At 50.5% G+C, this 27,704-nt stretch overlaps 1 protein-coding gene across 1 annotated transcript in view; it reads left to right on the top strand.

Annotated features, from left to right (window-relative positions):
- Qsox1 (quiescin sulfhydryl oxidase 1) overlaps positions 1-15,187 on the top strand; it is a 37,765-nt gene extending 22,578 nt beyond the window's left edge. The window contains exons 6-12 of the mRNA XM_046430054.2: positions 1,102-1,247; positions 2,789-2,923; positions 5,084-5,213; positions 7,846-7,968; positions 8,658-8,805; positions 11,420-11,599; positions 13,421-15,187. Coding sequence (XP_046286010.1) covers positions 1,102-1,247; positions 2,789-2,923; positions 5,084-5,213; positions 7,846-7,968; positions 8,658-8,805; positions 11,420-11,599; positions 13,421-14,184 — 1,626 coding nt within the window. The 3' untranslated portion in view covers positions 14,185-15,187. The remainder of the gene's footprint in view (positions 1-1,101; positions 1,248-2,788; positions 2,924-5,083; positions 5,214-7,845; positions 7,969-8,657; positions 8,806-11,419; positions 11,600-13,420) is intronic.
- Positions 15,188-27,704: the final 12,517 nt, after the last annotated feature.

The raw sequence follows: 27,704 nt of genomic DNA, 5'->3' as shown, positions 1-27,704 counted from the left end.
ACATTGCCCCAGCCACATAGAATTGGAATAGAAAATTGGGGAGGGGGAGACATTAGAGATGGCCCAGTCCCCTCATGAAGAAATGGTGTCCTTTACCAGGCGGTACAGATTGAATTTCCACTCCATCATTTATATGGTATGTCTTTGGTCAAGTTATTCAACTTTTTCAGCCTCATCTCCTTGTCTATAGAGTAGTGATGGTTATGTTTCTTCCTAGCATAGCTGGACAGTTTAGGTAACAGCACATGGGTTAGTAGCCAGCACATGGTAGGTGCTTTATAAAGCTCTATCCCATTGTCTAATGCAGAGAGCACCTGCTCTGCTGTTGGCTTGTGGACTTCCCTGCAAACTGCCTGGGAGCTTTTCCCAGATTAGAGTGGGAGGCAGTTCAGGGAGATAAGACCTGAAGGGGTGATGGGGAACACCATGGTGGTCCCAGATGGCTCTCCTGCAGAAACAAGTTGATGGTGCTCTGGATCTAAGCCAGAAGCTCTCAGGGCACTTCAGCTCCTCAGAGAAAACACAGGGAAGAGGGAGGTAGAGGGCAGCTTTGCTGAAGGAGTATCCAATTCTCAGGGTTCCCTGTCCATGCCTGGGGCCAGGCTTGTTAGGCAGGTGTGATTGATAGACGCTGATGGGAATCAGCTCTTTTCCCCTCATCCCGAGTTCCCATAACCAGGACAGGGCCCCATGGATGGAGCCCGCAGTTCTGTGTTCATGCGGTCATGCTTAGGAGGGTGAATTGGAGAGGCAAGACAGTGGTATGGCTGAAAGTCAGGTTCTGGAGTTCAGGCCCATGTTAGCCGTGGGACCTAGAGACATGAGTCACTTCTGGTGGTTCTTCAACTACAAATCGTTTTTAAATAAATACTTACAAAGTGCACCACCTCTTGGGTGGTGTTTGGCACTTGTTACCTGTGGGCTGGAATCTTGTGGTGGCACAAGACTGTCATTCTTCACTATGGTCTACTCTTAGAAAGGCTTTGAGTCTGAACAGAGTATAGCTACCAACTGGTGCCTACCCAGCACTGAACTGGGACTCAGCCCCTGACCCCCTTTACCCAATGGCATGGCCCCTCAGATGTCTTACTGTCTCTGCAGGTAACTCTGGACCTATCCCAGCACCAAGGCATGGTGGTGCGCAGGGTCTTGAACACGGAGGGCAATGTGGTGAGCAAGTTTGGTGTCACTGACTTCCCATCTTGTTACCTGCTGTTTCGGAATGGCTCTGTCTCCCGAGTCCCTGTGTGAGTACTTTGTCTCCCTGCTCTCTCTCCCTCCTGTGCTCATTCTGCCTGCTGCCTGCTGCCTGCTGCCTGCTTGCCTAGAGAGGACACAGCCCTAGCAGACAGATCCTTTCTCCCCGGAGATTCTTTGGAGGACAGGAGGAACACCCTGCAGGAGAAGCAGACGTCTGCCCTCTGTGTGGGACAGGGCCCTATGGCCTCCACAGCTCAGAGGTCCTGCCACAGTCCTGACTGCTTCTACACCACCCACACCCAGCCTGTTTCCCATCCTTCCCTATCCGTAGACAAACTCATTGGCAGGCTTCAGGCCTGGCAAGGACTCAAATATGCTTGACCCTCCCTCCCTTTGGTTTTCTAATTGCAGAAAAGTTCATTAGGAGCCAGACAATAGCCTGTTCCAAAATGCTGAGAGAAAACAATCAGGCTAGCCTCAGCCCACTGTCAGGCTCTTGCTGCTGAATGGCCCGTTAAATGGCGCCAGATGGTGCCTTGGTGCCCTCCCTGGGCAGATGATTGATGTCACCCTGGCCCCATAGGCAGCAGCTCGAGGGCAGGGTGATCCAGGCTCGCCTGAGGTGCCCAGTGAGTTGCCCCTCGGGGCCATTAGTGCCATCCTACACTGACACTGGGCATGGTGGACACTTGCCCTTGCTCTGGCCCAGATCACCAGGCAGCTCTGGAGCAGGCCTGTCAGAGACTCAGGAAGCATGATGGCCACAGGGGGATGGTAGGGCTAGATTCTGGGCAGGCCCAGAAAGTGCCAGTCCTGGTGGGGACAAGAAGCATTGTTTCCTCACTTGGAGTTGGTGGAGGGGAAAATTGTTTGTGACGATGCTGCTCCCAAGCCATCTGCTCATCGATAAATGCTGGGCCAGGACAGTGGAGTGGAAAGCAGAGTTTCCTGATGCCAGCTCCCATGGGCACTGCAGTGCACTGCTGCTGGGCATGGTCTTTCTTCTGCCCCGTGGCCTGAGCCTGGTGAGGGAAGTTTGTGCTCAGGTGAGGTTTCTTGCCCTTGAGGACTCCTCTGTATCAGAAGAGAGAAACCAAGAGATTTGGAGGATCCTGGCTATTGTTATTAAGATTTCTTAATCACTTATCAAACTCCCTTAACTTCCTCCGGAAGAAATGCCACCTCTTGACACCTCAGAGCAGGCTATGAGGGGGGCTGCCTTGAGGTTGGTGCCTTCTGGAGCCTTGGGTCTGTGGGGAAGGGAGTCAAGCCCAGCCATCCCTGTCCATGGGCAGGACTAACACTGTGCCCAGAGGGGCCCACTTCCCTGCCAGGTGCCTGTCCCACTCCCTCCTGACCTGGCCCTCCTGGATATAGCTGCTTTTCCAGATGGTTTCCTGCAACAGTCTGGTATCCCAGAGGCTTTCCCTAGTGTGCAGTGAATGGGAAGGTTGATGTGAGGCCTGGGAGTCCCACCTTTGACCTCCAAAACAAGACGGAACCAAGTTTGTAAACTTCTTCATAAGCCTTTCTGTCACCCTGCTTCATTCTGACATTGATCAGCCTCCCTGTGCCCTCTTCCCCACAGGCTGGTGGAATCCAGGTCCTTCTACACTGCCTACTTGCAGAGGCTCTCTGGGCTCACCAGGGCGGCTCCCCAGACCACAGCTGTACCTACCATTGCTGACAAGGTAGCACCCACGGTGTGGAAATTGGCCGATCGGTAAGGCCATGTCCTGTTCTCCGCTTACCCCTTCCCCCTCTGTGACAGACACTGTCTTGCCCGTCCAGTTGCTATCATAGGTGTAGCATCTGCTGTTCTGAGCCTATGCTCCCCCATCCCTAAGGGCTGGTCTTGGCCTTTGGGGGTGCCCAGCTGCTGGCCATGCATAGGAGAGCCTTGCTGTGTGACTTAGCTAGTGGCCTCAGTGTCTGCTGACTGGGCCCCATGCCGTACGTATGTAGAGACTGCTGAATAGCATACATGTCCCTCACAGTGGAGGGAATACTGTCCAGCGCCCACCTGGCTGAAGCTAAACTCTATTCAAGAATAAGTAGATCAGCTTGGAAGGATACTCAGCGGCCTGCAAACCAACTCCCCATCCCTGCTAGGAAGATGCCCACCTCACTGGAATGCCTCTGGTGTCAAGGAAAAGTAATTTTTCCAGGTAGTTCATATCTTTGTGCATGGTTATAAGCATGAGAAAGCTGCTATTATCTCTTAAGCTCCTTGGCTTTGCTCCTGTAGTAGACATCCTGTTTGCTGGGCAGGGAGATGGTGCTGTGGACCTCTGCTCTGGCACCCAGGTCTGTACCAAGGGGAAATATCTGTGTAGCTCAGAGCTGGGTCAGGAAAGTGACCTCCATGAGAGGGCTGAACAAGAAACTTGTGGGAAGGTCCTAGAAGGGCTTCAAGAAGGAATTGCATCTAGCATATGGGATTTAGGGTGGTGAGGACCAATGGAGAGGTTTTTAGTAATAAAGGAGAAGGAAAGAAAAACCAAGAAGTGGTAGTGGTCATTATGAGCATTCAAGTTATGATTATTTGCTCAGAACATAAAACAAAGCTCAACCTTTCACTGATGGTCTGATGAGTGAGCTAGAGAAGTTATGATTTTATGATAATTATTACACATTAGTATAATAGCTGATGTGCCCAGCTCTGTGCTGGGGACCTTCCTTACGTTATCTCATGCAGTGAGAGTCCCTTCTTGAGGCAGAAACAATTATGGAGAGGAAAACTGAGGGCCAGGGACACCAGAGTGGGCAGAGGGGACTTTTCCCTGAGAGGCACTCACCATACTGGCCTGGTTGCTTGTCTTGTTGATGCTGTGCACCTATAGGAGGCAGATGAATGGAGTGATTGATTTATGTTCCAGGTGAGGCCACTGAGGCCCAGGGAGGAAAGCTGAGTTGCTCAGGCTCTCAGAACTAGCTCGCCCTAGAGCTGAGGCCAGAACCAGGTGCCAGGAGACAGGGTAGAGAAGCAGCCAGTGCTCGAGGGCCCTTCCCATCAGAGTCCTGAGCTGACCCCAAGGGAGCATGATGGCATGGGGTGACGCTACCATCTGGATCCTTCAGTCCCTCCCCCCAGGGCTGGAGGAGGTTAGAAGTGGGGTCCCTTTGAGACCTGAGATGTGGCAGCTCCAAATACATCACAACTCCTCCACCACACCAGTCCCCAGTCTTGGTGACAGCTAAACCCTTGGTCTCTCAAAGAGGGCCCAGCTTTTCCAGAGCTCTGTGTGTGCACTGTTGTCCTCAGAGGTCTTTGCTCAGAACACAAAACGAACGAAGCTCAGCCTTTCACTGATGGTCTGATGAATGAGTCAGAAAAGAGGACTGGGGCTGGGGATGTGGCTCAAGCGGTAGTGCGCTCGCCTGGCATGCGTGCAGCCCGGGTTGGATCCTCAGCACCACTTACAAGCAAAGATGTTGTGTCCGCCGATAACTAAAAAATAAATATTAAAAAAAAATTCTCTCTCTCTAAAAAAACAAAACAAAACAGGTTTTACTGAGTTCTCTTTAAAAAAAAAAAAAAAGAGGACTGATTCTGGACCTGGATAGGAGAAGTCCCTGCTCCCTGGCAGGAGCTGCTGAGAGAATTTTACATCTTTACTTATATTTAATCTTCTTAGCAACCTACCCATGAAAAATGTATTATTGTTCCTATAATACAGATGAAGAATTGAGGCTCAGAGAAGTGAAGTTATTCACCCAAGCTTGCTCAGAAAATTGCTAGCAGAGCCAAGTGCTAATTTATAGGACTCTGTGACCATTAGCTATGCCCTTCCTCTTCTCTCCCTGTATTCCTGAATGCTCCTCCCTATCCCAGGCCCTGTGATTAATTCCCTTTTCACTCTGCCTTCCTCTGGGTCCTCAGCTCCAAGGTCTACATGGCTGATTTGGAATCTGCGCTGCACTACATCTTGCGGACAGAGGTGGGCAAATTCTCAGTCCTGGAGGGGCAGCGCCTAGTGGCCCTGAAAAAGTTTGTGGCAGTGTTGGCCAAGGTGAGTGGGGCATGGCTTCCCTTGTCTGTAGTTCCTGATGTGATTAGTGTGCATGCCTGCAAACCTAGTCATGCCAGCCCCTCCTTGTAGGGGTTCAGGATCTGGACCCAACAGCTGCCCTAGCCTACCTGGGCTGCTACCCTCTAGTCTCAGCCATATCCCACACCAGTACCCCACTGCCAGGGCTAGTCCATCCCATGCATGGGCCAGGTGGAGCACAGGGACCAGCTGTTCAGTGACTGTCATTCTTCTGCCCACCTATCTAAATCTTGTGCCTCACTTGAGCCCCAAAGTGTGGCATCTCACTCCGTGTTGGGGTCACTGGGAAAGTAGGACCCCTGGGATACCATAGTGAAAAAGAGAATTACTTTTCTTGTCTTCCTTCTTGTCTGGCCAAGGGTCCAGGACCCTGGCCTTAGCACTGCCTGCCTCTTTCCTGGGAGGAGGCATGCTGATTAGGATGGACTTCATGCCCCAGGGATGATGCCCCAGGGGCCTCAGAGCCCGGCTTCTTCTCATAGGGGCATTGGGCCATCTCTCCCTGGCCACATCCCTCTGGATTCAGATCCACTGCCTGTGCTGACCAGCTTAGACCCAAGTGGCCATTGCTGAGTCAGCTTTGGTGTGGGCCCCTTTGGGTTGACTGTTGGTTTGGCCACCCTAAGCCCTGGACTGCTGGTATAAGCTGCCCTGCTTGACACAGGTCTGCAGCCACTGTGTGCCTCCCTTTGGGAACTTCCTGTGCCTGCCCCTTTTTCTCACCTCGTCCAGAATGGCACTGAGAGGACCCTATGAAGGAGATTGTAGCCCAAGGCAAGATATAGTCTTTGGCCCTCATAGAGGTTCATGCAGAATTAGTCCATTCCAATAATGGAGACCTTTCCTCAGAGGCCTGAGAGCTGCCTGTTCCTCACCTCTTTGAGGCCTAAGGCAGACTGCCTGGCATTAGAGGGAGAATGGTCTAGGGCCATTCTGTGTGCCAGCTTCCTGCCAACCCTGAGAGGAACCTGTACATGCTTCCCCAGTGAGCCTCAAGAAAGGAGGAGGATGGCACCCTCTCACTGAACACAAAGCTGGTTTTCCGTTTGGCCCTTGTTGGGGCGGTTTGCAGCTGTATGAGGGGGAGGATGAGCCCCAGAAAGTACCTGATATGGGCAGAGGCTTCAGCAGCCCAGCCTGCAGCAGGTGCTGGAAGTGAGTTTGTGAGGAAGGAGCCCTCCCTTCCCAGAAGCCTGTGCTCTCATGGGAGTGGCTGGCAGGACTGGCCACTGGGTGGCGTGTGGTCACCAGGGTTGCCCTGCTCCCTGTAGTCCAGAGCCTTTTACTTCATCCTTTCTTCTGACACTATGGCTTCAGAAGGCGGAAGGTGCCAAGCCAAGATGATGGGAAGGTCAGTGAGGAATTCTGACTTTAGCTGGGACTCTGCATGAGCCCGGGACCCTGTGTGCAGGGAGCACGCGAGGCTTGATTTTTTCCAGCCACTTCTCATAACACTTAAGGGCTTCCTCAGAGAAGGAAATTTGTAGTGGATTTTTCTGTTTGGTTATCATTCCCGTCTCTAGGAACCTTCTCTCAAATGGTTTTCTTAGCTTTTTTTTTTCCTCTGCAGGTTTCTCAGGGTCATTGTCCTCTCCGTATGTCTCTGTGTTTTTTTCTTCCCTATTTTTAATTGGTGCATTATCGTTGTACATATGGTGGGGTTTGTTGGTACCTATTTGAACATGTACACAATACGACGATATAATTGAGCAGTGTCATTTCCCAGTATCCCCCTCCCCTCCCCTCCCCCTCCCCAGTTCCTTTCCTTACTCACTGATCTCCCTTTGATTTTCATGAGATCCCCTCACCTTTTTTTTCGTTTTCCTCTCTCTAGCTTCCACATGAGAAAAAACATATAACCCTTGACTTTTGTGATTTTATCTGACCTGCTGTACTGCTATGTCCCTCCTTCCTGTGTCCCATTTGTACATACATGCAAACACACACACACTCACACACACACACACACACTCACTCTCACTCCTCCCTGGAGTCCTTGTGGCTTTAAAGTGCTGATACTAACAAGATTTGAGTTGACTTATTGTCAAAGTAGCTTTTCATGTTCCTCAGAGACTATTGGGAGTTACCATCAAGATTTGGATCTTGGCTCTAGGCCCCTGTGCTGGCCTATCCCCACTGGCAACCAGTGGAATACAAATGAACAATCTTTTGCCAACCTTACCCGGTGGGTCAGTCAGCTGCCCCATCAGAAGACCAGCTGAAAAGAGGACATGTGGCCCGGGTTCCCAGCAGCCTTGAGATGTGGCACAATGCTAGGCCTTCCTCCCAGTGGAGGCATGTGGCATGAGGGTCAGCACGAAGGCCTGAGCCTTCCTGGGAGAGACCTGCAGGGCTCATCTCCACTTAGGCTCTCCTTTCTCCTCCCCCTTTCTCAGACCTTAACCAGGTGCCCCAGAGCAAAGGCAGTAAGGAATCCATGTTTGTACTTTAGGTAGAATATTTTCTTGGTGGTTTTGGAATGAGAAGAAAACCCCACCTTAGCCCATATCTAATAGGCCCTGCCCTCTGCAGGATTGTGAGACTCTGGTAGAATTGCTTTTCACCTTTCGATTTTCACCTGTCCTCCTCACAGTATTTCCCTGGCCAGCCCTTGGTCCAGAACTTCCTGCACTCAGTCAATGACTGGCTTAAGAGGCAACAGAAAAAGAAAATTCCCTACAGTTTCTTTAAAGCTACCTTGGACAGCAGAAAAGAGGTGAGTCTAGGGGATAGTGAAAACCTTCTCCCCAGGCTTGATACTTTTGGGAATTCAGGTGGTGAGCACTGTAATCTCCCACCTCTTCCACCGTTGGCATTCTGGTAATCTTTACATTAATACTTGATAGACTGCTGTTTACTGAGCCCTACACATATATCTCAATTAATCCTCATAAATTAGTGGAAGGTAGATTTTGTTCCCATTTAGCAAATGAAGAAACAGAGATTAAGAGAGGTTAAGTGAGTTATCTGGGATCCTGTAGTGCTGGTTAGTGTTTGGGCTAGGATTGAAAAACGGAGAGGCACCAGAGTTTCTAGCTGCCACTGTGCACCACCTTCGAGGTTGTTGCCCTCCTTGGCATTGCCTCTGCAGGACTACCTCTCTAGGCTTCTGCACACTGGATCACTACAGCCTTATAATAAATGCAGACCTTATAATAAATAGAGTTTAGGGTGTCAAAGCTTGGGGGAACCTGTTTTTTTACACATGGGGAGTCGAGGCTAGGATGAGAGTGTGACTTCATTTGTGTCATCTGCCACCATGGATGGGTGGCTGGTGGGAGGAAAGTGCCAGCTCTGAGGCGATCTGTGCTGAACTTGCAGTCCCCTGGAAGCGTCTTTCTTAACCCCGGTTCCCACCCTTTGCTCTCCATCGTGCACTCACTCACACTCGTATGTGCTCCTTAGGACACTGTTCTTGCCAAGAAGGTGAACTGGGTTGGCTGCCAGGGGAGTGAGCCACATTTTCGGGGCTTTCCCTGCTCCCTGTGGGTCCTCTTCCATTTCCTGACTGTGCAGGCAAGTCAGCAAAGTATAGACCACTCGCAAGAGCCAGGTAAGTCCAGGGTCTGACCCATGGCTGCGCTCCCCTTGCCTTGTCCTGTCCTCCCAGGGATAGGAAGCTGGCCACACACAGCCAGCATGGAACTGGTCCCAAATTGAAGGACTTTGAGAATTCACCTAGTCTGATCCCCTGCCTCTGAGATGATACCCCTCAGACTGGGGCATGAGGCTGCTGCTTGGCTTTGTTAGGGCTTATAGCTTGCTTTGTTTTTAGTCCTCATGAAACATTTGTGATGCTGTTTTTTACACTCTTATAAAGAAAGAAGTTCATCGTGTCTGTCTGTTGCAGTCTACAGAACTGATACTGTGCCTTGTGAATAATGTGATTGTTTCCCCCTGAAAAATAATTTTCCTGAGGAAGATGGAGAATCACATTTCCCCTGCTGCCCTGCTCCGTCCCCAGGCCACACAGCTGGGCTCTGGTGATCTCCATGCCACACACCTGCTTTTAACACTGTATGGGTGGCCATCCAGTTCAGTACACATCTCCTGAGAGCCAGGTTTAATCAGGCACTGGCTCCTCTTGGAGGATCCATAGAGACTGTTGCTGTTCTCAGTGGAGGGTGTGGCAGGGTAGACAAGGGCCCTGCTGCGTGTCAGGGCTGAGAGCCCAGGGAGAGAGAAGGGGGACCCTGCACTATTGGAGGGCAGGGCTTCACAGGGGAGGAAGAGCGAGGGAGATGGGTGGATGGGGGTTCAGCTTGAAAAGAGGTGCTCCCGGACAGGGGGAACAGCCTGCTGGAGGCAGAGTGAGCTAGTGGGAAGCCAGAGTCAGTGGATCTGTCTGTCCATACTTAGGGAGGATCCCCACAGTGCCAGTCACTGCCATAGGTCCTAGTTACACAAGAGCTATGAGGCCCTAAGTCCCTGCCTTTAGGGTCCAGTAGTCTAGTGACAAGAGTGTTCACTCCAGGGGCAGTAAACAAAATTAGATCACTTGCAGTTAATGGTGAAGGCTGTGAGGAGGACAAAGCAAAGCGGTGTGCGCAGGGTGCTGCGTGCAGACGCCCCAGCTGGGGAGGTCTTCTCTGAGGAGGTGCCCCATGCTGAGATCCTCAACAGAGGGAAGCAGGCATGGGCATCTGGGAAGAGAACCTTCCAGGCTGTCTGGTCGGCTCAGGCAGCCGTGACAGATACCGCAGGCTGGGTGCTTGCAATTCTGGAGGCTGAAGTCCAAGATCAAGGTGTGGCAGGCTTGGCTCCCTCAGAGACCTCTCTCCTTGCTGGTGGTTGTCACCTTCTGTGTCTTCACATGTCTCTCCCTGTCTGGCTTCAGAGTTCCTCTTCTTATGAGTACAACAGTCCTATTGGACTAGGTCCCACCTCAAACCTAATTTTACCTTAATTCATTAAAGACCTGTCTCCAAATACAGCCACATTCTGAGGTACTAGGGCTTCGGCTTCAAAATAAGACTTCTGAAGGAACTCGGTTCAGCTCATAAGACAGGCTTAAAACCAGGCATCGGTGCAGAGAACAAGCTTGTGTGTTTATAGCACCCAAGGAGGCCAGGGTGGGGCCTAGGAGTAAGGGAGCTGAGGCTGAAGGGGGCAGGCAGAGGAGGTGGGCGGGTGGGCATGGGGTCCTTGCTCAGGGTGGGTTTTCAGTCATGGATTCCCATTAAAGAAAACCACCAGACAGTTCCACAGGGGAGTGGCACAAATGAGCAATGCTCTAGGGAGGCTGCTGGGTGGGCTACCGGGTAACCAGTTAGGAAGCTGTGGATGTAGTTCCTGGTGTGCCGATGGAAGAGGTGGTCAGGCTCAGGAAGGGTTTGAAGGAACAGATGGGACCTAATGATGGACTGGAGGAAGAGGATGGAGTGGGCTTCAGGGCTTTGGAGCCTGAGCCCCTGTGGATGATGGTCATACGAGCTGAGTAATGGGAAGACTTCAGAGGGGGGAGCAAAGTCAGGGGTCTGGCATATGCCTGTCAGTCGTCTGAACAGAGGCGTGCACCAAAATAAGTCTTCAAAATAAGACTTCTGAAGGAACACGGTCCAGAGTTCCTGGAGAGATGAGGATGGATTAATTTCGTGGTCACTAACACGTAGAGGACAGTTAAAGCCTCAGGGATGGATGAGCTCCCTAGTGGGAAAAGAGAGAAGAGCACTGAAGAAGGAGCCCTGGGCCCAGCACCACCCAGACTACCACTAGGTGTGCAGGAGCCAGCAAGAGAGTCTGAGGAAGGGAGGCCATTGAGACTTCAAGAGAACCTCCAAAACAGTGTTTCAGGGATGAGGGTATAATCAGCTGAGTGAATGCTGCTGGAGGTGGCACAAGATGAGACTGCCTCTGGCAAGAGGTGTTTCAGAGGATGGCACAGTGATGGCTGAGGAGTGTAGATGGTGAGGGACTAGATGGGTGACCTTCAAGGAGACCCAGGGCATAGGAGTTTGGGAAGAGGTGGGGTCACCTCTAACGTGACTCCTGGAAGGGGAGAAATAGGCAAGGAGATGCTGAACCCTTGTCACACAGGTGGGGTATCTGTGAGGAGATGACTTCGGCAGAGCTGGGGAGGACCGGCAGTGGGGAAGGGAGTCGTGGTGAGGCCTGCAGGGGCAAGCACCCCAAAGGACCCTGCGCATGGCATTCCCCTCTCCCTGCAGCCCCAGGCCAGGAGGTCCTCCAGGCCATCCGGAACTATGTGCGCTTCTTCTTTGGCTGCCGGGACTGCGCTGACCACTTCGAGCAGATGGCTGCTGGCTCCATGAACAGGGTCCGGAGCCCGAATGAGGCCGTTCTCTGGCTCTGGTCTGGCCACAACAGGGTCAGTGCTCGCCTCGCAGGTAAGGCAGGGCCATCTCCCAAAGCTGCAGGCATCTGTGGTTGGGAAGCAGGTACTTCAGGATTGGGGGCCAGAGATGGGGGACTCTCACTGCCACCTTGGTGACAACTGAGCACTCAGCTCACAGAGCACTTTCACTGCTGTGCCAGTTCTGCCAACCGATGCTGTATCGTTAAGAGCCATTTTCTAGATGAGAAAACTGAAGTTGTGACACCATAAGACCCTGTTCTTCCAAGAATATTGATGTCTTTCCCCTGCACTAGGGCCCCTCTGTAAGCCTGTCCCCGTCTCTTCTGCCTCCCCCAGCTTGCTTTCTGGCTGGTGGCACCTCACTATAACTAACAGGAGAGAGCTGGCTTTTCCACTCCCAGGACAGGACTCATGATAGAGTGGGCTAGAGAAGAGACAGATGCTAGGGATTGGTTCCTACATGGGCGGCCTTGGCTCCTACTTCCTTACGTACAGTGCTTTACTTCCCTGTGTGCTGGAGTCTGGTGGGTCCTACAGGCAAAAGCTTTAAATTCTAAGGACAGCGGGTGGGAAGGGAGCCATCTGTGGACAGGAGGCTGCAGTGTGTGGAGAGGAGTGTTTGGCTGTGACAGCCCTGCCCCCTGCCACCCACCACCCCCCCAGAGCAGGGGTCTGGGGGTGGAGCAGGTTAAAGGAGCTGAACAGAGCAGGTGCAGGCGCCTGCACTTGGTGTGCTCTCCTGGGGCTTCCTGGTGGACTTAGAAGATGTGTGCCTGTCTTCTCCACTGCCCCTTCCACATGCCCCACCCCCTGCCACCAAGTGTTCCATTTGACCCTCTAGCCCCATCGCTCAGCAAGCTCCAGCTGTTGCTGGAGGACTGGGATCCAAGCCCCCCCCTCCCCCCCGCAGGGACCAGGAGCAAGTACTCTTTCGCCCTATCTGGTGGGATCTTTTCAGATCCTACTGACAGTTAGCAGGTACATACTGCTCATTGTGCCTGCCTAATCCTGATTGGTTGCTGCATCCTGGGGCTTTGCTTACTGATCCCTCTTCAAAATAACCATTCCGGCATTCCCATCACTTGCCTCTGAGCTGTCTCCTAGCAGTCCACAACCTCTTTTCTTGTTAAAACTGTCAGGAGAGATGCTTCCTACAAGAAGGATGGGCTTATAGGCATCCCTGAGTAGTGCTGGGCCTGAATCTGGTGGCAGGCCACCTGGGGTCCTCATAGCTACAGCTCCACACTCTGCCCAGCAAGTGCCCCCAGGCTCCCCACACCTGCCTCAGGCTTCCTGCCTGCCTACCCTGAGGCTGCCATGTAGAAGGAGCACTTGTGGAATTGCCCTGAGCAGTGAGCTCTTACCTTAAAACATCTTCCCTTTAATCATAAAAAGTCATAGAGTTTCACTGTATAAAATTTGGAAAATTTCAGAAAAATGGGGGAGAGGGGTGATAAATACTAAAAATGGGGAAGAGGGGTGATAAATCTGTTTTGTACCAGAGTACAAAACAGATCGTTCCAAGATTTTTTGCCCTTTCCATGTCTGGTCCGGAATGTAAATGGGCAACAGAACCACAAAGGGGTAAAGTGGGCCAGGTCACCCCTGGGAAGTGGCTGGAACCACAGAGTGCCCTGTGTGGTGGGCGGGAATCCTCATGTGATGGATGCCAGTCATTGGGGACTGTGAGCCAGGCTCTGGGGGCTTTCTACCTGCAGCTGTCACCTCCGTCCTTTGGAAGGCATGGTGAGCCCTTTTTGCAGAAGAGGAAGCTGCTGTTCTGAATGAAGGAGGTCTGGGCTCCTGGGCAGGCCCAGAGTCACAGCCTGCCTGTGTATGCTTCCCTCCCCAGGTGCCCCCAGTGAAGACCCGCAGTTCCCCAAGGTGCAGTGGCCACCTCCTGAACTCTGTTCTGCCTGTCATAATGAACTCAGTGGGGAGCCTGTGTGGGACCTGGGCGCCACCCTCAACTTCCTCAAGGCCCACTTCTCCCTGCAAAACCTCGTTCTGGACTTTCCTACAGCTGGGCCAGCCCCCCGGAGGGGTGCACAGAGTTTGGCAGCTACCCCAAAGCTGGGGGTGGGAGTGCTGGAAATGGTGACCAGAAATTCAACACTGGGTCCTGAGCAGGCTGAGCCCAAAGAGTCCCCTGGAGCTGCAGTCCCAGATGTCCCAGCTGAGAGACCTGAGGCAAGTGGCACCCCAGAGCTGCCTGCTGGCCTTGCGGTGAGCACAGCTGCTCCTGAGCACATGGAAGAGCTCCAGAGTGGCGTGCTGGAGCAGCCCCAGGAGCAGCGACACTTCAACAAGCGAGACACCAGGGAGCTGTTGGCTGGGGCCTGGGCTGAGGAGAACCACAGACGCCCTGCAGCACTGAGGCAAGGAGGCCGAAGCTCCAAGCAGCTAGCCCACATCCCTGAGGGGGAGCCAAAGGCTCTAGCGGTGTCAGGCCACGGCCAGTGGCTGCAGGTGCTAGGAGGGGGCTTCTCCCATCTGGACATCAGCCTCTGTGTGGGGCTCTACTCCCTGTCCTTCATGGGCTTGCTGGCGGTGTATACCTACTTCCGGGCCAGGATGAGAGCCCTGAAGGTCCATGCTGGTCACCCTGCAGCCTGAACCATTCAGCTTGTGAGGGGCAGGAAAGAGAGCTGCCATCTCTTGGGCTCTTCTGGCCCCTTGCCCCCTTGCCTTCTTCCAGCCTCTGCCCCTGTCCAGCCCAGGAGGGTGGGAAGTCCAGGAAAACCAGTTGCTCAGGTGAACCCCCTGGGTCTGCTGGGAAGGAGAGTTCCGTAGACACAAAAGACAGGAGCAGGTCCAGGTGCATTGCCCTGCGGCAGGAGGGCAGCCTCTGGCGTGGGGCTTAGGCGCAAGCCCTGGCCTCTACACCACATTCCTGTTTTCCAGCTTATTTGAAGCCCTGCCTGGTTCTTGCTGAAGCCTCAATTTCTTCTGTTTGGTCTTAGTCCTAAATTGGGGCAAGTGAGCCTAGAATTTCAAAGGTGTCTCATCTAGAGGAGGGCCCCCCAGGCTGGGTGGGCTGAGTGGACCTCCTCACTGTATTCCAGGGTTCCATCCACCCCTCTCCCTCTGGTGCAAAGAGGTCTCTACACCTGAAAAAAAAAAAGGGACCCCCTCAGACCCTTTCTGGCCTGCCTAGCCTTTAGCTCCTCAGATCTGCCTGGGGCTCTTGGCTTGGGATGGGGTTGGGGGGACTGGAGGCTTCTGGAAATAATGCTTTCTAGGTGAAGATGTCTGCTACAAGAAGAGTGTAGGTTGGGGTTGGTGTGGCCTTGCCCCGCTGGGCAGGTGACAGTTGCTGGGATGAAGGTATGTGGCTTACTTGGTGGCCTGAGGGGGTGGTGGTAGGGTGTGGGGAAGGGTGCTGGATCTTCAATGCCAAGGCACTTAGCTGTTGCCTTTTCCCCATCGGGCTCTACCCCTCTCAGCTGGGTCTTTAGATGTGGAGGGTGCTGGGCTGACAGGGGAGTGTCCTGTCTTTCAGGGTTCCACCTCCCAGGGATAGAGGTTTAAAGGGTCTGAGGAGGATGGGCTGTACACATGCTGATTCCCACTCCCCACTGCTTGGGAGGCTACGGAATAAATTATTCTTGCTAAGCCAGCGCCTGTGTGTTCTTTCACTTGCTCCTTGGAGACCAGGAGCCAGGTCTGGGCAGGATGCATAGCGCCCAACCATGCGAACACGGGAGATGTACCCACAGCCAACAGTGCTCAGGGGCCCTACAGTCTCCATAGGCCTTGGCATGGGCCTGAGTGATGTGCAGCTAGCCACCTGAACTCTCCAGCCCTCCCCGGGACGCCTGCCTGCCCAGGGCCCTGAGAAGGCTGTGTGCACCTGGCTCAGCTCCTCCTGGAGGGAGGGCTTGTTTATCTGGGCTGGCCTAGGCTGGCTGCTCAGTAGGGAGGGGTCTCAGATTAGAGAGCTTGCCCCTAATCCAGCCTGCCTGGTTTTACAAGGATCAGAGCAACTGGTAATGAACCTCATTAAGGGGGAGCAGGAGTCTCAATCGGATTTGGGGTTTTCTCTGTCATCTTCACACAGCTCAGATGGCCTCTGCATGGGTGGAGCAGGTGAAAGGCCAAGGACACCCCCTGTACTGGGGCAGCAGTGGGGGAGGTAGGCAGGGGTCTCCCTCCCTTGTTCCTTGCTGTGTCACCTGATCTCTTTAGCTCCTGGGGTGGTTTCTCTCCTTCAGCTGGGGTCATCCACCTGCTCCCTCCGTCCTGGGCAGGCTATCTAGGACCTGGCTGGGAATCAGAGACCCACAGGCCCGCACATGACCAAGTAGGGTGCAGGAAGCTCCCAGGCACAATAACAAGGACAGGGTTCTGTTAGCAAGTCCTGGATTTTTCAGGGGCCATATTTCCAAAACCAAACCCTGATGTTTAGGACTGGGGCTCTGCTGGAAATGCTGGTGTGGCTGCCCCAGGCAAAGTGTCTGTCCACAGGGCCAGACAAGAAACTGGACCTTATTTGGGACCCACTTAGTGGTGTGGATTTGTGTGTCACAGTGAGCTTCTTTTTGCCCTGTCCCAGTCCCTCTGATTGATAGATGGGGCGGGACTCCTCAGCAGAATCGCTGCCTTTCACTTTGATTTCCCCAGGGCTCTGGTCCACAGCTTTGATAAGCCAGCCTGCGACCAGCTGGTCCCCTCCCCAACACAGGCTGCCAAACAGGGACCTGGGGCTCACTGTGTCTTTCTAGGTTGTTTCTCTGTCCCTTAGGAGGCTTCCATGACAGAAGAGGAGGTCCCCAGAGGAGCCCCATAAGCAAAGGCTTCTTTTGGGGGACCCAGACAAAGAAATGAGCCTCTGTCCAACATAACCTCCTGAAGGATTCAGGGACGATTTCCTCAAGATAGCAGCGGAGCTGGGTGGGGAGGGTAAGTGGGTGTTAGCAAGGAAAACGGGGAAGTCTGACCAAAGGCAGAAGGGGGAGCACGTGCCCTGCTCAACAAAGAAAAATGGGAATAGAAAAAAGGATTCCAAGCAAAGGGCTTTCTTTTTAAGTTTTAAGGATTAGCTCAATGCCCTGTTGGGCTAAAGGCTGGGGATAAGACAGAAGCAACCTGCCCCCAGTGTGACAACAGAGTTTGCCAGGAAAGGACTCCAGATTTTGAGAAGTGTCCTCTGGAGGATGGAGAGCAGCAGGGAGGACATCAGGGGAATGTCTCCCTGGCCCAGGTGTGAGCCAGAGTGGAGGGAGTGGGGGCTGGGTGACAATGTGCAGGTGCACAGGGACCACAGCCTTAGGGACCTTCACTTGGTTCTGCATCTTGTGGGACCAAGCAGGCGTCTGCCTTTGGTCAGGCTCCTCCCTAGAAGTCTTGGCATGAACCAGGGAGCACAAGTGCTGGTGGGCACAAAGGGAGCCCTTAAATCTGGCCTTGGAGATGGGGAGTCAAGTCCAGCCTTCAAGAGAATGGACTCTGGCATCTGACATCCAGGTGTGAGTCCAGCTCCTGACACTGGCTGTGTGACTTTAGGTCCCCTGTCAGGGACAATAAACTACAAAATTTCCAGCCTAAGCCAAGTTGTTCCATGCTGGGCAAACAGTAAGTGCTCAATGATGGTAGCCCACTGTTTACGTCCAGTTCCTGTCTTACTAAAACAAACTCAAAGGGCCCCGTGTGCTGGGGGTGGGGGGGCCTTTCACACAGGATATTCTGTGAAGGTGTCCCTAGAGTTGTGCCTCCAGGTGCCAGCCCTTGGGCCACCACATTAGGTACTACTGTCCAGGGCTCAGGGAAGGCATTCAGTGGAAATAATGCCACCCTGCTCCCATCCACCTCCGCAGAGGTGGAGCTCTTCATGAGGCGGGCTTTAAGAAGCTTTGGAGTTTGTTTCTATCTACAAAATGTTTATACTACTGCAGAATCAATAATTACCAGTTTTAATCTTTGCACTCATTTAAATCTCATTTAATCCCCCAACAGCCCTAGATGAAGAAATTGAGGTTTAAGGAGATTAACAAATGTCCTATGCCCTTTATCTCCACCCAAATAAATAAATTTGCCTTTGTTCTCACAAATGGCAAGAGATGGATCTAGGTCTTGAACCCAGATCCGCCCTCTCAACCATCAAGCTATGATGTACGATTCTCTTCATATTCTGTTCCATTTAGAGCAGTTACCGAATTCTCTCCGAGACTCTGGTGGTGTTGAAGCTGAACATGCCAGTCCTGTTTCCTTCCAATAAGAACATTAAATACCCTTTTGGTTTTCTAAATTTTTAGACTGGTGATTGGCACCTGACTGGAGTAAGTAGACCATATGGGATGATTTCTGAGGTGTGGTGTGTTGGTGGCAAGGAGTGGGGACATCCTCAAAGAAATCCACCTCTTCTGGAGCTCTTGCCCTGTTCCTTATAGAGTGTCCTGTCTAAGGTTCATGGTGGGCTAGATAGAAGAGGGGTCACTGACCAATGGACATGACCTTGGGTGAGCCATTCACTTCCTCAGCCTCAGCTTCCTCACTCATGAAACGAGGCCACAGACTTAGCTTGCTGCCCCTGTCCAGGCCCCTCTTTCACTGACAACTCAATGGGGAGCTGAGGTGAGGGTTTGCCCTGCAGGGCCCTCCAGGACAGATGACTCCTGGCTGAAGGAGCCACAGTTTCTTGATTTGTGTCCTGATGGAGGTCCAGGACAGTGTGGAAGAGGAAAGCTCTCACAGCCTGAGAGTTTGGGCACAGTGCCCCTAGGCCTCCTCAGCCTACCCCCACTGAGTTTCCTCTCACAGTGACCCCCCAGAGCTGCCTCCAAGCACTCCCCCCCCCCCCCCCGCCTCTGGACTCCCCTGCCATTGCACTGCCTCTAGGGGGAGGCTGCTGTGGAGTCAGGCCAGCAGGACTCTGGCCCCAGCTCTAAAGCCTAAGCCAAGTCCCAAGGAAACAGCCTGTGCACTCCACCCACCTGTGCCTGCTTTTGTGTCCCCACACCAGGTCAGGCTTCTGGGCATCCAGCCTGACCTCACCTATCCCATCCCGACACGTACTTTCCCCTGCTCTGCACACCCAAGAGGGAACACATTGTCCCCTCATCCTTCCAGGCCCTGCTGGACCTAAGCCCTCTGACTGACCTGGTAGTGTGGTCTCCTTAATGGAAGGACCCAGCTGTTGGAGCCCTGGTGACAGCTCAGGGTGGAGGAGACCTCCCTCCTCTTAGGCTTGGCCTCTCTGAGGAGTGTGCTGGTGACCCAGAGAGAGTCCTGGGACTGCACAGGGCGGTTGGCCCAGTCTCTGGTCATCCTCATGGTCCCCTTCTAGGATTCACTACTGCCTAGTGTGGGTTGGGGGATGGCAGGCGTGGGTCACAGAAAAGAGTCTGGAGGTCGCAGGGTACAGGTGGGGGCATCTGAGGATGCAGGACACAAGAGCCAAGGGGCAGTCTTTGGGGGGGTTCAGGAAGACTCTCAGCATCTACATGGATTCTGATTCCAAGGGGTCTACCCAGGTGCTTCTCCAGCAGGACTTGATATCTACCCCTGAGGGCAAAGGTCTTCCCCTGCGGCCACCGAGTTCCTCCCAAAGACAGCAGCCTCTGTGTTGCAGTTAAACTTCTCCACTTCTGCGTCGTGCGGTCTGCCTCTCACCCACCATGAAGGAGCAGCTCGAAGTTGGAAGGGACTGAAAATCTCACCGAGCCCGAATTTGCTCACCATGTCCCCACCAAGTTTTCAGTCCTCTCAAGGTTCTGGTGGTCACAGAGTTCTGCCTTGGGGGCAATTGTTTACCACTGAGATTGACAATATGAATCATTTGGGGGCAAATTCAGCTAAGATCCCACTTTCACACCAAATACCAAAACTCATGCAAAACAACAAAAAAGACAGGAAAGTGGGTCTGGGGTTGAGGCTCAGTGGTAGAGCACTCACCTAGCACGAGTGAGGCACGCCATCCTCAGCAGCACATAAAGATAAATAAATAAAGGTACTGAGTCCATCTACAACTAAAAGAGATTTAAGAAAACAAAAACACAGGAAAGCACAGCTGTATGCTTCACTTTTCTTTTTCTTTTCAGTTTTTTAAACCTTTTTAACTGATACATAAAAACATTAAAACTGTACATATTAATGGGATAATGTGATATTTTGATAGATATATACACTATGTAATGTTCATATCCATGTAAATGTATCCCTTCTATTATTTCTCTATGGTGAAAACTTCAAAAATCCTTCTCGCTTTGGAAATGCTTGTCCTCGTGACTAGTTCACTATCTCGCTGTTTTTGAAAGCATGGAAACGAGGGGAAATCAGGGTGAGACTTCACTCGACATCACTTCTTTAAAAGTAAGTTGAAATAGCAAACAAAACCAAATGGCTTATTGAATATTTAGTAACTGGAAAAGGAATCTAATTCTTGCACAGCAAGCAGTGTTAGAATGAGTTGGGCCTGCAGGACATAGGACCTGGAGATGTCCAAGAAGGACCCATTTCTATAAAATATATGTATATGCTTACATATAATTATATTTAATATATATATTTGTAATGTAAATATGTGGATATATTATGCCTATAATATAATTGTATACATAAATTTTATATATGATTTTATATATTATATATTTTATAATATAAAATTATACATGAGTATATAAATTTTATATTTATATATATAAATAATTAGTCTGGAAGAATATACATCAAATATGAACACTAAGAGGGGTGCCCCAGTAGCCTGGTCCAAGTCTGGCTTAAATGTTGTTGAATTTTCTTGCAACAAAATATGCCTTTTGAAAGGAAGATAAATAGAGCCAACACTTATAGCTCAGTTGGTAGAGTGCTTGCCTTGCATGCACAAAGCCCTGGGTTCAATTCCTAGCACAACTAAACAAACAAACAAAAAGGTAACTGAAAGGAAGATGGATAGGATTAAAGGACCTTAATATTCTATTGTAAATAAGAAAAGCACTAAAGCCCCATTGAAAATAATGAGTCAAAGAACGAAAACCAAATGAAAGTTGCCACTCTTTGCCTATCCTGTTGGCAAAGATTCAATAAGTAACAACAATAATAGTGTTAGCCACAGTGAAGGGAAAGAGAAGTATCTGTTATCTATTGCTGGGCAAGAGTCTCTCCAGAACTTAGGTTTGGAACAGTAGCGGTCTTAACTTTGCTCATGAATCTGCAACATGAGCAGAGCTCAGCAGAACAGCTGTCTGCCCATGCAGTAGTGAGTGGGACCACCTGGCAAGTGGGCACTGGTGGTCGACTGACTGGAAACTTGGTTGGAGCTGAGGGCAGACATCTCACTCCTCTCCATATGGGCCTCTCTCCATGGGATGCCCACAAATGGTGGCTGGACTCAAGGTCAGATCCAAAGACGACGAGGTGGATGTGGGAGCACTTTTACCTCCTATCCTCAGAAATCACATAGCATTACTTTTGCCATCCTTCATCCACTGAGGCAGATACGGTGGCTCCCCCAGGGTGCAGGTACAAAGGTCTGCGCAGGTTCAAGGGGATGTCCTTGGCTACACTGTTTGAAAATGGCCTGATAAAGTTCTGGAAAACCATGTGAGACGGGAGATAATGTTGTGTCCATTTTAAGAAACAGAGTCTGCCCCCGAATCCTCTCAGATACTGTCAGTGGAGGCATAAATGGATGCAATTTTTCGGAAATATGTATAGTAATTAATAATGAAATGTAACTGGTAAAATGTCTTAAAAGCCTTAAGAAAATATATATAACCTTTGAACCAGCAATTCTATTTCTGGAATTTATCTTAGGGAAGTAATTGAGGATATTTACTAAGATTTGCTGTATGAGAAATATGTGTAATATCAAAGAATTTTAGATTAACCTAAAGCCCAAAATGGGAGATTGATTAAATTTTGGTACATCGTAACAATGGAATGCAATGCAGACACTAAAAAATGACTGTAATACATACTTTTAAACTGAAATTATTTTTATACCACATTCTTAAGAAAAACAATCAAGTTTAAAAGGTTCGATATAGTGTGTTCTTATTTTTAACAAGATGTGAACACACATACACATGTATTTATGAATATTGAATACATGAGTGAAAATCTGGCATGTATACACCAAAATGATAATAGTGGTTAGTGGTCTGTGGTGGATTATGAGCATTTTCTTTCTACTTATCTATGTTCTTCTTCTTTTTTCTTTACTTTTTTAAATTTTGATTTTAATTTATAACAATACTGGGGATCAAACCCAAGGCCTTGCACATACTATGCAAGTGTTCTACCACTGAGCCATATACCCAGCCCCCATCAATTTTTTTATTAAACATTACTTATACAATCAAAAACACTTTTAATGAACCAAGAACATGAACTGTCAATTCACAAAAGAAAAAAATGCAAAGATCAATAAACATATGAAACAATATTACAATATTCCACTTTAATAATCAAAGAAGTAAAAAAAAAATGTGCACACTGAACCTTTTTTGAGATGGGGTCTAAATTACCCAGGCTGGCTTGAACTTGTAATTCTCCTACTTTAGGGTCCCAAATTACTGGGATTATATGTGTTACCACTATGCATCCAGCTTGCTAATTTATTTTTATTTTTGGTCCTGGGGATTGAATTCAGGGGCACTCAATTACTGAGCCACATCCCAAGCCCTATTTTTTTTTTTTTAATTTAGAAACAGGGTCTCACTGAGTAGCTTAGTGCTTCACTGTTGTTGAAGCTGGCTTTGAACTCATGATCCTCTCTGCCTCAGCCTCCTAAACCTCTGGGACTACAGGCATGCACCACCATGCCAGCCCTCATTGTTAATATATCATGTAATAATGCAACTTGATGCTGCAAAGGTGATAGTGTAATTTGTAGAACATTTCTGAAAATAAGGTGGCAATATGCATCAACCTTTAAAATGTTTATTTCCTTTGATTGAGTAATACTACTGCTCAAAAATCTATCCTGAGGAAAAAAATTAGAGATCCTAAAACCTGGGATAAACTACAAGTCCACTGGCCTGAAGAACTGCCCTCGTGGGTCCACTTCCTCCGTGGTGGCCATACTCTTCACCTCTCCCTTTGCCTTCCAACATGAATACCAAGGGGCAGTTACTGTTTACCATTGCATTTCCACTGGTAATTCATAATTTGCATTGTTGATTTAGAAGAGGGAAAAGTTCCCCTGCACTCATGTCTCCAACTATACAGGTCCTGTCAGGAAAACTGGCAGAGGGCATTATCTGTGTGGGGGTGAGGAATGTGCCCATGCAATGGGTACTCAGGAGAGCACGTCTACGTCTAAGAAGGGACCTCGCTCATGGCACTTATATTTATCTCTGTTGCTTGCCCCATAGATTTTAGTTGTGCCCTGTTAGACTCAGCTGAGATATCACTCCCTCTGGAAAGTTCTCCTGGCCTCCTAAACCTAAACTGGGTGCCCCTCCCTGAGCACCAAGAACACCCTTGGTTGCTCCCACAAGAGTACTTATCTCACTGCAGCAGGGTGACTATATCCTCCACCAGCCCCTGTAAACTCTAGGAACTAAAAATGGTAGTCTTTGTGTTCACTGCAGTCCCTGGCCTAGCACAGTGCCTGACCCACAACAGGTGCTCAGTAACCATCTGATGAATGAACAGGGACACATTCTAGGATCTGTACCTTTCAAAGCATATCATTCATGTTCACACCCTATCAGTGCTGTGCACAGTGCCTTCAACCTCAAAGTGCTTACAAAGAAAGGTTAAGTGAGCAACGTTATTAGGAAGCAGCTACACTGTGGAAAAAGGGTGATTTTAGTGTCAAGAAGACTGGGGCTCAAATCCTGATGGTCCAATTTGCTAGCCGTGCAACTAACGTTGGGCAGCCGCTTTTCTGAGCCTGAGATTCTTCATCTGCACAAAAGACCAAGCAGGGGGCTGGGATTGTGGCTCAGCGGTACAGTGCTGGCCTCTCATACATGAGGCACTGGGTTCGATCCTCAGCACCCCATAAATGTAAAATAAATACATTGTGTCCACCTAAAACTAAGAAATAAATATTAAAAAAAAAAAGACCAAGCAGGGCTAACGGTGTGGCCAACCATGCGGAGTTTAGAGAGGGAGTTCCTCTGTGTTCTCATGGTTGGCATCCCTGGCCTTCTTTACTGTCATCGTGGGCCAGGGCTTGTGATGGGGGATGAACCTTAGACACCAGGCAGTAGAGGACAACCAGGCAGCACCCCTAGGAGCTGTGTGAGCACTGTAGGGGGCGCTGGGCATGCGTGTCAAGTGACACAGCATCCTGGACACACTCTTATGGGGAGGAGCACCAGGAATGGGGGGCACTTGCCCTGGGGAATGCCATGGGGGGCTTTTCTCTGGAGGCCCAGCACCATTCTTCAAAGACAAAAGCACTTCATGACTTGAAAGTCCTTTATACTCCCCAAAGTCCTTTCTCATCCTTTGTTCTTTTTTAAAAAATGTTTATTTCATTAATTGCTTTGAATAGGTTACACAAGCTCAAGTATGCAAAAACTTCCAAAGGACACCAAGTGAAAGGCCTCCCTCCCAGCCCAGTCTCCCTGCCACCCATTTCTCCTCCCCAGGAGTAAGCAGATCTGCTAGGGACCTCTGTGCTCCTCACACCTGTTCTCTGCCCGGATCAGTGGCACCTGGTTTTTTCTCAGATCCTCCCCCCTCCCTTGAACTTGGCTGCCACTTAGTCTCTCCCTGGGAAGTCTCTGGCTCTTCCAGCTCTCCAGCTCTCTGAAGTCCAGGGCCCAGTCTCATCCCCAGCAGTTTCTCTCCCCTCTCTCCTAGGACTAGAAATCTCTCCTTTCCTATCCTGCTGATGAATTCACCTTGCTCTGATGGCCCTCCTGCTCACTCCCTTTTTTGACTGCTATCTCCCCCCATCCCTTGGACCCCACTCTCTCTCTCTCTCTCTCTGCCCCATGCTGGGGAAGCCCCTGAACACTGGCTCATAGTTTTGGTACCACCTTTTTACCAACAGGAATAACGGTCAAGTCTTAGCTCTGTGCCCTCCACTGTTGGAAATCAATGTGCTTTTTCCTCCCTTCTCTTCCACTACAATCATGGCCCCGTGGCTGGCTCCCTCTGTGGCCTTGGGAGTTCAACTTTTCTGAACCTCAGGGTTTTTTGATTTTTTTTTTTCCAGTAAAGTAGGGCCAGTAAGATCGAGGCCTGAGGGACAGGGTGGGAATAGGAGCGAGGTCTCTGGTTACAGTTCTATGGCAAAATGATAGGAAGAGACGACTATAATCAGGTAAAAAAAGAAATGAATGAGGGGCTAACAGTGATAAATGCTGAGGAGGAAATAAAAGAGACATTCTTATAAAGGACATAAAGAGCTCACCAAGGGACAGATGGTCTATGGTTATGGCTGGACAGTGTAAGATTGTAAAGAGGGGCTAGGGCTGGAGCTCAGTGGTAAGCAGCATGCTCAGCCGCGCAAGGTTCAATCCCCAGCCCCAAGGGAAAAAAAAGAGTTCTCAAATTATTCTAAAATCCAGTGTCAAACACTAACCCAAAGTTCACATGGATTTTTATCATCATTTTTTTTTTTTGGTAGAACTCAACAATCATTCTGAAATTTACATGGGCATTAAAAGTTCTCTGGGTACTCAGGGAGAAGCACCCCACCGAGTCAGTTTTGGGGAAAAAAAGAGCAAAATGGGAGGAGTAGCCCTTCAAGAAATTAAAAACATACTACAAAATGATCATAGTAACTTTAAAAAGAGTTATTTTACTGTAGAAACAAATAAATGGATCCATTGATCATAATAAAAAGTTCAAAATAAAGATCCATAAAAACGAGGAAACCGCATATATTAAAAGTGGCATCGTAAATCAATGCATTGGCCACTCTGACCTAGAAAGTAGCCATAATATGGACAGAAAGAAGACGGTCGACTGTACACCAAAGAGGGATGGTTTAGGCTGAGAAACCGAAACAAGAAAGATGGAAATGACAAAGCTAATAAAAGAAAACACAGAAGTGGTGGGAAGGTGTTTTGTAAACAAGACGCAAAAAGCCCAGACCCTGAGGTGTCACCCAGCTGTCTCACAATGAGGATTCCTGTCCATAGGTGACTGGGGGTGGGGGTGGGGGCTGCAGACTGGGAAGGAATATTCCCAACCTCTAAACTGCTGCCGCCGTCATTCTGGGCACCCGAGGACAAGCTGGTCACAGAGGCCTGGCAGGAGATTCTCCAGGCCCTGGTCTCGAGGGGCAGGGCGCGGAGATGAAGGGGGATGACGCAGCAGGTGACTGGCACGCCAGGGCCAGCGGCCAGGTTTGCTGGTCAGCTGGCCAAGCCTTCTCCCAACCAAGGCCCAGCACTCTCTCTCTCTCCCTGAGACCGTTTTCAATCACAGCCCGCCCCGGCTCAGACCTTGAGTACCAGCCCTGAAAAGTGTGGCAAAAAGGACAAATTAGGCTGATGGGTTCCAATTTCCACTCTCCAGGAGCAATTCCCTGCAGGCCTATTCCAGAGCACAAGTGTGAAACGCGGCCTTCACGGTGGATTACCAGCCTAAAGGAAGCTGTCACCTCGGGGCTGGAGGGAGAGAGCAGGCTAATTCCCTTTCCCTCTGGAAGAATTCCTTTCTGTGTCTGGCCTGTGGCCTGAGCAACACTTCTTGTCACCACCCTCCTGTTTCTGTGACTGAAAAGACTGAGTGGATGTTGGGGGTGTGTTTGGGAGGAGGTGTCAAAGAATTTGTAGACATGTTTTAAAACTCACTAGAGGGTACCGTGGTCACACATACTTCTGCTGGGGACAGTCCCCTAGAGAAGCCCTGCTCCCGAAACTGTCCCTTCCAGAGGAGAGCTTGGGTGGGCTTCTCCTGATGGGGAGCAGAGGGTGGAGTCTGCTACACTCATAGCAGATATTTAGGAGGTGTCCTGCCCTCAAGGAGACTGACCCCTAGAGAGTTCCCTGCTGTGCATCTGGGAAATGAATGTAAAGAGAATTGCAGGTGCTGGGGGACCAAGAAGTCACCTCCTCCTCATGGTGAGGTGGGGGGACAACAGGGTGACCCTGTAGGAAGAGCAGGGAGTTCACCAGGAAAGTCACATGAGTGGCAGGTGGAGGAGGAAGAAGCGGGGCAGAGGCAGTAAGAGGCAGTAGTGGGGACTGAGACTGAAGGAACAGTGCGGAAGCACAGGCTGGATCCTTAGGCTGGGGCCCCTCAGGTAGGGAGTCCTCGCCTGAGAGGTCCAGGCCTGAGGCCCAAGTTCTCCGCAGCCTGTAATGTGTGAGACCTTGGTGCGGCTGCCCAGCTGAGCTCCGCCTGCTTCTCCAGCTGCCCCTCTGGACACCCATGCAGACACCTCCCTCCCAGTAGGGCTTGTGAGTCTCGGGCCTCAGGCTTCCTCACTCCCTGGCAGTGTGTTCTTCTCCTCCACACCTGAACTCCATTTCCACCATACTCCTGCCTGGGTCAAGTGTCATTCATTTGCTACTAGAGTACATCTGTGTTGGGGGATTATTTGCAAAGCAGATGTATTACTTTCAAACCTGGCTGATGGCACTGGCGTGCCAGTCACCTGTGGCGTCAGCCCAGTTGTTCATCTCAGAGCCCTGCCCCTCCTAGATCAGGGCCTGGAGAATCTCCTGCCAGGCCTCCTCAACTGGCTTGTACCTCAGGTACCTCAGGTACCTCAGGTACAGGTGCATGCCTGTAATCCCAGTGACTCAAGAGGCTGAGGCAGGAGGATTGCAAGTTCAAGGCCAGCCTCAGCAGTTTAGTGAAGCCCTCAGCAACTTAGTGAGACCCTGTCTCAAAATAAAAAATAAAAAGGACTGGAGATGTAGCTCAAGAGAAAAGCATCCCTGGGTTCAATCCCCAGTACCAATAAACAAACAAATAAATAAATGACATGGGGACAATTTCTACTTCAGCAAAACCACTACTCCTCAAAGCACTTCCATGTCACTCACAAGTATTTGAAAATCTGATTAAATCGAAGACGATGGCAAGACCCATTTGCCCCCTAATTCCAGCCCCTGCAGGGAGTCTGGGCTGTGTGACGAGTTGCAGCCAGTGAATGAGACGTGCGGGAAGTGACCTGGTCTCTCTACACACCCAGGGGCCCAGCTCTCCTTTCTCTTCCTGTCTTGGCCACCAAGGAGACCACATGTTCCAGGCGGCGTCGCCATCAAACACCAGAT

The sequence above is a fragment of the Marmota monax genome, unplaced genomic scaffold (assembly GCF_021218885.2).
Source record: "Marmota monax isolate L192 unplaced genomic scaffold, Marmota_monax_Labrador192_F-V1.1 WCK01_AAM20220418_F8-fsc00055, whole genome shotgun sequence".
NCBI classification, from domain to species: domain Eukaryota; kingdom Metazoa; phylum Chordata; class Mammalia; order Rodentia; family Sciuridae; genus Marmota; species Marmota monax.
This window is presented reverse-complemented; position numbering and strand designations above follow the sequence as displayed.